We start from the raw sequence: 12763 nt of genomic DNA, 5'->3' as shown, positions 1-12763 counted from the left end.
ATCTTCTTTTAGCTCAAAAGTGCTGTGGGATATGGACAGCGATCGACCGGAGTCAAATCCAGCAATCTTCCCTCTACGTTCAAGTGTTATATACTGCTGCTTGGATAAAAGAAAGCTACGAGATCTGTCACCTCGTTTCCACTGCCGAGATAACTGCTTCAGTTCCACAAATTGCTTTATTATAATATATATGATTGTGACACGCACGCGCACATGCATACGTACAGACATACGTACACACTGACGTACAAACGGACACTCGAAGGAATATACCCACGTAGCACTTAGACGTCCCAGCTTTACGAAGCGCCCGCGTCAAGTGGCAGTCTTCACCACGGTGCAATGAAAATGCCTTACATACCCAATAAACTCTTCCTTTTAATCCCACCTCCCATAACCAAAACTACAGTTCATCCGCCGTTGCATACATATCCATCCAGTTGAAACTCTTTGTATTCAGCTGACCGCATATGTGCTCCAGCTTATTGATTTAGGTACGTTGTATTCCTTCTTTGTAGTTCCATCGGTGCAACTGGTTGCAAAGGGTGATGGCATGACAATGACGGGAATAGAAGATTTAGCAAACAGGAAAATAGAGAAAAACCGCTACAGTCCTTGTAGAGACACTTCTGCGTGACTCATATGCTGCTAGCAAGAAAGGCTTTTGCAAGGCTAAAGATGGACCACGCGCGACAAATATATTCGAGAACATGCTAACCAACAATGAGCCGCACGGGCAGATCGCTAGTGTTGCTAGTGAAAGCCGCGGATGAAGTAAGCACCAGGCACAGGCCGACATGGACAAAGACGGAATCATCTAATAACATTAATAATTAGGGGATTTGGCGAGTTTTCTGAAGGTAACGAAATAAAATTACACGCGCATAAGCATAACTCGAAGGAAAAACAAACTTAAAATCTTATCTTACACAACCTAAAACGAGTTAATGTGACTAGGTATTTTGGAGACGTACGAGACAATTTTTATTTTTCAACGTGAATTATTTTTGGCCGATTCCCAGCGCTTTCTTGGGAGATAAATTTTATAGACAAACCGCTTTATTTTCTGAGACTCGATCCTATCAGTTTACTTATATGTATTCCTTGTTGCTTTTTTAAATTGCGTTAAACGGTCCGACGGTTAATAGTTGATCTACTAACGTACCGGATCTGCGGATTTCCCACGTGTGGCGTTGAGAAGGCTGCGCAGTGAAGAACGACAGGTGCGTTTTCGGCTACCGCTGAATCGGAAGGCTCTTCGCTGAATCCTAATTCGACAAATGACACCGGCGGCATGCTATTGCTCCCTGAAAATAACAAACAGCAAATTATGCATTACTGAATTTTAAAAAAAATTACCATATCTACAGCCTCTTTGCCCACGTCTAGAATCTATAAGAGAAGCAGAGTAAATCCACATAAAGTCCATCATGCTCACAGACTACTCGTTTGTGAGACCGTAACGTTTTTTTAGAACCAAGCACACAAAAAATAGCAATATTGCTATGTGCAATGAATACTAATTAAAAATTATAGGGCCAACATAAAAAATTTAACGTATGCCGTAGAAAGCGGTCAACGAAATCCAAGCGCCGGCAGTTCTTTATCGCTATGTCTAGTTGTCATGGCCGTCATTTTCAGCTTTGTCTAACAGATCTACCCAAGGTAAGAGTAAGTGGGAGGCTTTTGGGTTTTCCTTGGCGCCTAGTAATCGCTCGAAACGTATATGCAAAGGGTACGTCTTCCACTGATTGCACAAAGCCATTTGCATTATCAGAAGCATGTAAGAGAGGATGTGTTCGTGAATAAAGTTCGCCAGCGTGTGCCTACAAAAGCTCACCCTACGCCTTGGGTGAACGAAGAAAGTAGCTAGTCGACTTCGAAGAGCAGGCAGGTAAATGGTAGGGTGCATATTACTCGTTTCATCGACATCGACCACTAGACGAGGGCAAAATACATAGGGGCGAAACTCCCTATTTCCTCTCTACCTAAGCGTCACCCACTGGCTGCTAAGTTGTCAGTGGTCATCAAGCTACACATTTTCCCTTTTCTCGTACATTCCAATATTCACAGGCGTCCTGCATTGAGCCCAGCCTATGCTTGACTTACTTCCCCTACTTCGGAGTTTACGCTAATTTTCGTTCAGATTCATAATAAGAACAAAGTTGTTACCACCCTTTAGACAGTTTGCTCTCATCGCACCAACTAGCCATGCTACCATAACGTCATCCAATATATGAACGTATTGATAGGAAACGCTTGCCTCACAAATATCTGATGTGTTTTTGCCAATGGGCAAATTACTTACGGGGGCAGCTTCTTGAAAAGTACAAAATTTTACAGTACAGCCAAGAATAATATAATTTGGGTAAATAGAAAATTACGTAACTGAGAGGATCCACATACACTTTTATAATGCCACAAGGGGAATTTACAATGATAGGAAATGCTATGTATCATACGAGCAGAAATTGTTGAATTTCAACACTTCAAGCACTGCGTACTAGGTTACTAACAGGATAATTTTCGTGCCTTCACCAAGCACGTCCGGTGTTTCTTCTCCTTTGTTGACATGCACTTAAATGCAGTGACTAACACTAATGACAAACGAGTTCGACAAATATATTCGACAGACCTTTTCAATGCTTATAGTGACATGGCGGCAGCAGAGCATGACGTCAATTTGTTCCGTTCTTACTATACACTGTGCTATGGCATTCCGTAAATGAAATACCTAAGTCGTATGTACTGCCGACTTCAGGACGGACCTGTTTCTGTAGAACGGTTCAACATTCTGTTCGTACTTGTTAAGCTTTTTTATGTCTATCATGTAGCACAGAATGTTGTTTTAATAGCTGGTCAGTCCACCAGTGCGAAGTGAAGGGCTCATCAATTCCCAAGGTTCCCAGTTCGCTCATTTAAAAAGAAGGAAAAGTCAGATGGGATTGGGTCGTTGGCAACGACTTACCCAAAACTACTTTGACAAACTCAACTGGTACAGCGGCCGATGACAGGCAAGCAAGCGGAAGAGCTAGCGACAGCAGTTCCATCTGTATAATACAGCATAGTGACGGATGAGTCAGGCGACAACACAGCTGCTGCTCCAGGAGCTGCAGTGACTACCTCAACAATTAATGCTACGGCAGGACGGTAGCTCCTCCTAAATCGTGCGTTAAGCCTTGAACACACATTCCAGCGTAGCCGCACTGCGGAACACTATGAAGCAGAGGGCAAACGTCCACAATATCACTCTCGCCGCTTCTTCCTCCCCCGACCTAAATTTCGGCCTCTTCTTGGAACCAGTCAGGAGAGATGACACCCTACGATATTACATTGAATAACGAGCCAGAAATCTCAACAAGCACATAGCCACCCTTTTAGACCTTACCGAAGGACCATTCGGTAATCGTGAAACAAAGTCTAGCCTCTTGAAATGTGGCGCCTATTTTTAATCGTTGATGCTTCTCTAATTTTTTCACACTAGGATTTCCTTTAATGAAACGAACCACGCTCTCCTTGAGCCTAAAACAAAATAGGTCAGCATACGAAACAAGTTTTTACACTTTTTACCTATTTATCGTTTATTTGCCTATTCATGTCTCAAGAGTAATAGTAACTCGTCGCTGTGTTCCGTTAGGTATTTTAAGCTTTTATACTGAGCGTTCTTGGAAAAATATTCTATAAAACTTCTAATCAATAAATGCTACATTCCCCGTGAACCAAAAGCAATAATAAGGTTTTCTAAAACGTTAACGCTTCTCGAAGCATTTTGTCACACAATGTTCATAGATTTATTGTACCTGATTTTTCAATTACCATTGCGTCGATTAAAGCGCAACTTAACCTAAAACGCATCGGTGGAGCCTGGCCGGCCCGTCCGCTTTCTGTTTGACTGTTCAAGCAGCCCCTGGCGCTACTTAGGCCTAAAAAACGCTTTTGTAGAATTGTCTTTTACATTTCGCTTGTACTGACTGAGTCCCTTGGCTAACACAGTTGGTCCCTACTCCAGTTGGAGCTTCAAAGTTGACACGTCGAACACACTACAGATACCTACAGACAGCCACCCCAACCTACAGCCCGACTAACCCAGAAAGCCTCTGGGCGGTTTAGTCAGGTCGTACACGAGTGGCCATTCCACTAAATGACTGAGCTAGGAAGAAAGGATATATTGGGGTGAGTAAGAGAGCATTGCCATACGGAAGTTACCCGAAGTGTAGGACCGGCGTCCACAATCCGAAGCCAAGTCAAGCCTGTCGCACGAGTCGAGAAGGGAACTTTTTGTCGTGGCTTGGGAGACCGTATTTTTGATCACGTCTCCTGTCCGCCGACTCCGATGCGCGTAGCCAAGTGAAATCCGGGTCGGCGCAGATGAGAATCCCTACGGGGATTTACAGCCCAGTCATCGTATGTGGCTTCCTTTTAAAGACTTATCCCTGCTAATGCCGCTGTTAGCACTATCACTAACGGCTTTGAAAATGAATATGACGATGAAGAGGCTTACAAAGTTATTTATACTCACATAAGTTTCCATCAGCGCCATCATGACATCATCGACGTAATGACGTGAAACCCATGCTAAAATTGGACAGTCATTATATTTGAATTTTCCTTGAGGTCTACATTTCTCAACAATTTATAAAGCAGAACAGAGTCGTATATTTTGCTATTTCCTTTGCCATGACGTTATAAAGTACCCAAGATGTGAGACAATAGAATATAATTGGTTCGCGTCTAACTTTAATCGGCAATCGGGCATGACTATCCCAATATATTAAAGGTTTCACCTTTTCAGCGCGCCAAGCAGACGTTGTTCTCTCATGTTTGACCGCATGCTTAAACATGATGATACAGCGCCCCTAGGGAGCCGCCTAGCAGACCCGAATGATCATCCACATTGGGCTTAACTGGCAAAACCAGTGATTAGGCAAAAACTTTTTACGCAAGAACAACTTTCCGAAATGCCGCCTTTACTTTGATTCTACTCCTACTCTGCTCTGGAAGGCTTTCAAAATAGCTTAGTTCCAAGACCCACGATAGTCAATATTAGGCCATCATTGTAAGTACTGTCATTTTCAGGCGTCGATTTCTATACCTTTATGAGTCGGTGCGGCTAGCCAGCCAGCAAGTAACTGCCGACTGATCAAGAAAGCAGTCAGCGTCCCTAGTTCATACCTAGCACCAGCCGTTGTCCTATTCGCAATGATTTTTCAAGGCTCATCGACGCCGCAGTTTAAGTTTGGTTTGCGCATGTGAATATAAACGAGGCAGCTTGAAAACATCGATGAAGTCTGTTCCGCACCCTTACTAGTACGGCTTCTCGCAGCTATCTCGACGCAGCTTGCCGCAATGTTCCCTCTGAGTCCCTCGCTACCGCTCATACGAACTTTGGCCATCACCTAGCCAACTATCTACCCAGCCACTCAAATAGATTTACGCGCGAATTCTCACGGGACGAGATTTTCACCGGCGACAGCCAATCCTAACTAGAACTAAGATGTTAGTAAAGTTCGTACTCTTGTATTATTGGTGCTCATTGAACGGCTTGTGATGATAGTGCTTGTCTAGCAGCTGCATCTGTTGCTCCTATTTCTGTTGTTGCGTATCGCCATTATTAAGTAACTTCCTTCCGTTTCCGTTCTTTTTCTCCGTCGTTCGAAGTATGCCACGTTACTAATCTTGCTGCGCTATGTTTACTAGCAACAGATAGATGCAGTACCATCGCTTGCTTTATGCTTACATGCGCCACAGCAGCACGTCGTGTCGCTAATGTCTGGTGATGGGTCAGTTTGACGGATCAGTTTCGCTCAACAAAATGCTGGTCAACGCTACCAACACGATCGCTATTACAATCATCATGCTTTTGGCGCATGCAGCGGACGTCAATATAGGCATCTTACCGCGTCATATTTAAACAGAGCGTTGCCGTACGATACGAGACCTACAAGTGTGATGCTATCATATTATGAAAGTAGTACACTTGGACTACTAGAAAAAAAAATTCATTTCACTACACATTACCAACCATAGCAGGCCAACCATAGCAGGCCAACCATACCAACATAGCAGGCATACACACAGTCACTGCAAGCACTGGACGCACCTAAGGCTGGCTTAGTCGGACTAGCACCTGTAGTAAAAATAACAACAACAATAGAGTGAGCAGGTAAATCAGCGAGGACGCTGCATCATATGAACACCAAGATATTCTTGTAAGGAGGGCCTACATTGTTCTTGTCGATAGCAATAAATGATGCATATCTAGCTTTCCCAGAGGTAAAGCACTAAAAGAACTAAAGAATAATGGGAAGTAAAGCGCAACTTGCATGTAGCTTTTTATTCGACATGACTCGTAATAGCTATATCGCCAACGACATAACGATTTGTGCTGTGTTATGTGCTTATGTTATACCGCAAGCAAGTCTGCTTCTCAGTTATCAAAGGAATTTTAACTAACATATATATAGGAACCAGGCAGAAAGTGTCTACTCTGTACAATACGAATGTGTGTCCAATTTTCACATCTCGTCTACTTTGATTGTTGACTATGTATTTCATTTAAATCGCACATTTGCTCATGTACTTCTGCTTTTCAAACTCAAAGGACGACAAACCTTTCGTTCAGGCCCTACACGGAACTAACTTTCGGCAACGCTCATACACCGTCAAACCTTTTGTTTAGTGTCGTCCCCACAGATCCTGATTGGTGTAATGAACCAGTCAAACCCAGAGTCTGAATGCGGCGGCCATTCCCTACAGTTTGCTTTAAAGTGAAATAGGTAGGACTTTACTAGCCATAACCTGGGAATGATTATATCCATTAGAGAACTGCCACCACCCCACCACACCACGCCACGCCCAAAAGGGTCTTGCTGTCAATCGTTGTCGATCTAAGAGCACTTTCTCATCTCTACAGAGAAACGATTGCCAACGTGACCGGAAGTGACCGCATGGCAGGAGCCCATCGTCGCCTTTGTGGCGCTGCCACCGGCAGCAGCTGCTTTGCCACAGCCGCGGCTCGGTCGCTTACATTGTCCTTTTTTCTGGATATGTGTTTCCCGTCAGGAACGGGGTACGAACGAGGGTCTTAGATGAGGGCTAATATCAGACACTAGCACATGGTTGTAGCAGCGCGAGCCGTCCGCATAGATCGTGTCCTGTCCCGAGCCCTTAATGATGCGTTTGCGCAAAATGGAGGTAAGAGCCGGCCCCTGGGGGCGTTGGCTGAGGTGAGCAGGACCTTTCGATGCGGGCGTTACGTGGTCCCGGTTCTGTTCCGGTTGAGGGCCACGCCGCAGACTGCTACCTGGCGTGTGCGCAGAAGTGAGAGTGATCCAGCCCTAGCTTAACTCCTTCTACCACTAGCAAGCCCCAAAGCTGTTGGAGACAACGAACATTACCAGCAGGATTGCCCGCCGCACCCTGTTTGCCTATTGCAGTTGCCTCCACCCCGAATTCAGTGGCTGTAAGTAGACCTATACCGACCAATAATGAGGGCAGAAAAAAGTGGCCACTGCAGTTTGGCAACGGGAATGCGATAGCCTCGTCGACGGTGTTGTGAGATCAATAGGGAGGTCGAAAGGTGGACTGGATCCGTAGAGTACGCACTTTGGGAAAAGATAATCGGAATGGGGTGCCGGACTCAGAAGAAGAGCAGCTTCGAATGGGGGTTGCAATAGGAGCAGCAGTAAAGAAGAACTGCAGAAGCAGCAACGGCAGCAATCATCATAAACGTGCCACCTGGAACCTCAGCCGCATTACAAGAATGATTGGAGCAGCACATTATCATCATCTATTGCTCAATGGCGGTAAAGAATCGACAGCCAGCGAATTCTCTATCGAGTACAGTAAGAAATACCTATCCAGACACAAACACATCGACAAAGACACACATCACACCCATATGGCTGCCGAAACAGATTTCCTCATTATCCGTTTACGGGTACAACTAATATGACGATTTGTGGAGTGCATCAGTTCGAAGCGCCATTTCTAATGACGACGACGACAGTAATAATGGAACGAGAGGGCGCGCTATTCTGGATCGGAGGAAGTAATGGCGTGATTTAAAATTTTATCGAAATCATACCGACCGTTGGCAACAGCTTGACATAGTTGATGTGTTCCTAGCTTGAGAGTTTCTTATTTGTAGTCGTAAGCAAAAAGGCAAAAATAAATGAAAGCGCAATATCTCTCTTCGAAAGCAGTTTTTTTCCGATGTCTGGTTTGTTATTGTATCGGTGTCACATGGCGGCGCTGTGAGAGGTGCAGACCAAAACGTCCATCGTCGGCCCTATCTCTAGGCAATGGGATAATTGCAGAGAATCTCATTGGACTTCTATTGTAAGACAGAATTTCTTATGACTTACGCGATTAGCCACCCTGTGATAGTGATTTCAACGGCATACGATTAATGATACTTACCTATTATATATGATGGTAAGGAGAATCATGACTAATGGAACCTTTAACACTGCAAACGACGAAATTCAAACTCCTAACGAACACTTCTCTTAAAGAGGAAACCCTTACAGAGCAGACTAGGCAGCTACCCGAACACGTAAAATAGATACAGAAAATACTAAAATATACTTAAATACGCAGGAATGAAAGGCCACATCACTATTGACCTCGTCTAGATGATTTAATTAGAAAAGAAGTTCGACATCTCGTTTTTCGTAGTGAATGACCTTCAACTCAGATGCTTTCTCTTGGCATCGGCTTTTCGAAATTTTGTCCGTCAATGTGTCATCATAATAGACGTGCCGCTATCCACCTACTGGCAGTGTTCATTTTCAGATTGCCGGTTTCACCCGCCTTATCTTCCGCTGTTTTTCTAGCTTTGGAAAAATCCTATAGGTTATTAGTAATTCGACGTTTTTGACTTGTCTCCATATACACAGATTTTGTCCTTTTGGCAGCATCAATAGCAGCACCTTTCTGAAATCGATCACTCGATGATGTACGGCATCGTTAACACGCGGAGGCAACTAACAAAAGTTGTCGCATTTCAGTTGCGCACCTAGTCTCATACAGCCGTCGCCTACACCCCCCTGTACACTCAGTGTGTACGTATTTTCTTGAACACATCCAGGCCCAATTGCTCAACGGCAGCGCGCAACTATGGCACCAATAACGGCAGCAAGGGCGTCGTCAAACACTATAGGTTAAAGAGCTAAGGGTCAATAATTGACAACTTCAAAGTACTTAGACTTGTGGTTGGACACTACCGTCCGTTACCAACAGGAGCGGGCCGCCATGTTTCTGCCAGCGTCGAATTTATATTGTGCGCCAATGGGTACCGATCGGAAAACGGGCGCATGGATGCGTTTATCCATTTACGAAGTAACAGCAACGAAGGAACGAGGGCACCGCAGAAAAAGGCTCGAAAAACGAGAAGCTCGTACAAAGGGGACAAACGTAGCCATGGTTTATGTTATAGTGGTCGCGTCGAATGGCTACCACCGTCGTCGATGGTGGCTGGGTAAGATACACGGCGCTTATGAAGGTTAATGAAATTCGGCCAGTTCGGTCGATTCACCTGCCTCACTACTGCCCACCACGTTGGCAATGCACCCGCCACCGCATCGATTAACCGGTCAACTAGCGTTGCTTCGACAAACTTCATTTTAGTCCTTGACCAATTTTTCGAATGTGCTCCCGCTTCACATTTCGACCCCGTCAGCCCCATTGTGGCCTTGTCCTTGGCAAATGTTGAAACAAACCTTTCAAGTCTCCTAATATTACAATAGAGAGAGAACCAGGCAGCTGGTGTGCAAGGGATTTATGTTGTGGCCGGCCGTAAGACAGTCGTAGTACTTAGGGCGGATGGCTTTCGATCACACTAGTGAGAACTGACTAGGATGCTGCTATGGCATTGTTAGCTTTTTTGTCACCGATGAAGACGGCAGACGCCGTAGACGATCACTACGGAACTACCGTGTTGCGAGCACAATCATGGAAAGCATTTATTCATCGATTTCTACCGATCGATAATTTGGCGGTACGCCGAAAAGGCACCAATAAGATTTACTATTTTTGTAACCAACCCCGAAATAGATAATAACATCTGTTTGTCCATACGAGTGTATGTGCACCAAGAGATAACCATCCATCTTCTTTCTTTATAATCGACAACGAACGCTGTTATGGGCATTCTCTCATAACTAATATTTGCCGTGTCCGGGATTGTCCACACATTTGACGCAAACAGAACTCAAGCAAAGCACAAGCAGATTCTATTTTATGTACATGTAAAAACGACAGACTACTCTGTTTTCTTCTAGATTTGAATATTTACAGGAATTCGTAGCTGGATTCGGATCAGATATTTCGTATAATTTAAGAACCCCATCAGGTGGAGCTAAGGAGAATCTAGGTTTCACACGTAATTCATTGAACTTTTACTGAATGAACAACAGACAAGTTAACCGACGCATTTCATCACAACACTATCGTAGCTTCGTCTGTCCTATGGCCACATTCTCAAAAGCCAATTGGAATCACACTGAGTTATATTACATGGATCATGTCGAGTTAGATCATAGAGGCGGCCGCATGTGAGACGGGATGCCATCGATACTAATTTCACAGAAGAATTAAAAGGGCTATGTGGTGTCAAAGTATAACTTAGCTCATGAATATATAAGTGACCTAAATCCAAGGAATGGTATTTTTATACCGGTTAAATCATACATCATTATTGTGTCACATACTATTGCTTCTGAAGAAATCTGTGACGGTTTCATCCGCATAATGCATGGCTCGGATCGATTACTGCTGTCCCCAGATGTACAACATTGCGGGTAGTCACGATCATAAACCAGAAATTATTTTGGATAAGAACTATTTGACAATTTATACAAGAATATATATATATATATATATATATAACTCGTAATACATAATCAGTTATATGTAACCCTAATAGTTATACCGGCTTAAAGGCGACCAAGGTGGCTTTGGAAGATGTCGCGCACATTGTAGCTGGTACTTGCCCTATTTCAAGGCACGCAGCGAACCTTCGCATGATTTTATAGTAGGCAAATTATAACCACTAGTCTGCCTAACTCGGTAGTCTGTAACTATTATGTATCGTCATTTCTAGCCGTGAGCACAACCGCTCCAAGGAATATGCTTTTTTAACTTTGTGGCACGACTGACCTTTCAGAACAGAATTCAGAAAAAACCCCTGGCCAATATGACCCTATTTGTGAGGCTATATGGGCCGAAAACATAAATGTCTTCAACTAATATTTTCTCACAAAGGAATGAATTGTGATGAACTTATTTTTATGTTACATAATAACAAATGGAGTCTTTCGCGAATATATTAATATAATGTTTTTCTTTCTCGTTCGTGACAAAGCTTGTTTTCAACGGTAACGTTATAACTTCATTATGGCAGATTATTCCTATCAATTTCTTCAAGCCAACAGACGGAATTTAAGGTTGACTTTCTTGATACCGCATAGATTCATCAATAGGTGCGTATAAGTGTAGCAAGGTTACGAACTGAGGCAGTGTCAATTTTAACGCATTGTAACCTAGGCGACCATGGTACTTAGGGGCCAAGGGACAATATTAATTAGAAGTTTCTGCTTTCGTCTGCAGTTGTTCATTCAATTAAGATCTTTTTTTTCGTAAGAGCCTACGATGAACTTGTCGTATACCAACGCTTAAGGTATATCTACATCGATTTCGCGTTGTTTTAATATGAAGAAAGCCATATGAAGAGCAGTTTTCTGGCCGGTTCAACCCAGTAATTTGCAGCAGAAGTTTAGTTAAGAACATGGTGACGCCGTATTATTATTGTCATGTCTAAATACAACTTACTCTCCAAATAGCATGTCTCTGAATAAGGACTATTCCATAAACTCTTGAGATCTGTGCAGTCATTATCATATTTCCATCGCTTTCTTTTTATGATTAAAAGCTGGCCAGATTCAGTTTGACTGTCAATAGCAAAAGCAGGCACCTTAAGTTGTAGTTATAAGAAAAAGATAGGCACTTACCAATTCTGCACACTTAATTACGCCCTGCGAATTAACGTCACGCTCGTGCGTTTTGTTATCGCTGTCGATAGTCACTACATCAGTGGCAGTTGGTTGTCTCCTAGCTCTTACGTACATAAACGTATAATGTTGAAATCATTAAAATCAAAGACGGACTTGTTTGCTAGGTTTGATTGTTGAGCTTCTAATCGGACATGTACCTGCGTAGGCCGTAGACATGTTTTTCCGCATGGTGTATCTGATCACATATGTACAGTACATATACTTAAATGTTTCGAGTTTACCGTGCGGCACTGCCATGGCATGTTTCGCGCTGGGAGTCGGCTGCCCGACAGAATATCTGACGGCGGCCCCGCATGGAAAACTCGAAATAGTTATATCTGTCGCGCATTTCGCCGAACACGGAAATACCTATTGTGCATTGAAGTGACAGAGCTCTGCTCGACTAAGCAGCTGTAAATCATCGCTAAATTGCCCACAGTTCATATAATGGGAGAGCTTTTAGCTAGACGCAAAAATACGTCCGCAACTCAGAGTAACACCGCTTGAAATTCCTTGCAATTAAGCAGAATTTTTGCTTTGTATACATTTAACGCTGTAAGCGAAATGCTGTCACTATTTTGCGTCCAAGCGCACAAAATTATTGCCGCTACTTTTTAAGTTGAGCACGTTTTTTTTTTAAAGTGAGCGATATAACAGTTGTAACTTAATTAACCACTAGAGTTAAAGCACAACAAAAATTTAAGTGATCG

General features: G+C 43.4%; 1 protein-coding gene across 15 annotated transcripts in view; it reads right to left on the bottom strand.

The window, feature by feature from the left end:
- The window catches only part of fra (neogenin protein frazzled), a 139420-nt gene that overhangs the window by 33433 nt on the left and 93224 nt on the right, over positions 1-12763 (bottom strand). For 13 of the 15 annotated variants that reach the window (XM_086989342.1, XM_022806161.2, XM_022806164.2 and 10 more), the window contains one exon: positions 1166-1307. In XM_086989342.1, the coding sequence (XP_086845468.1) occupies positions 1166-1307 (142 nt within the window). Of the gene's footprint in view, positions 1-1165; positions 1308-4206; positions 4410-12011; positions 12761-12763 lie in introns of those variants that run through there. The other 2 variants (XM_086989347.1, XM_022806177.2) reach the window with 2 other exon arrangements.

The sequence above is a fragment of the Varroa destructor genome, unplaced genomic scaffold (assembly GCF_002443255.2).
Source record: "Varroa destructor unplaced genomic scaffold, Vdes_3.0 BEIS01000005.1, whole genome shotgun sequence".
NCBI lineage: Eukaryota > Metazoa > Arthropoda > Arachnida > Mesostigmata > Varroidae > Varroa > Varroa destructor.
Note: the sequence above shows the minus strand (reverse complement) of the source record. Positions and strands in the feature narration are given on the sequence as shown.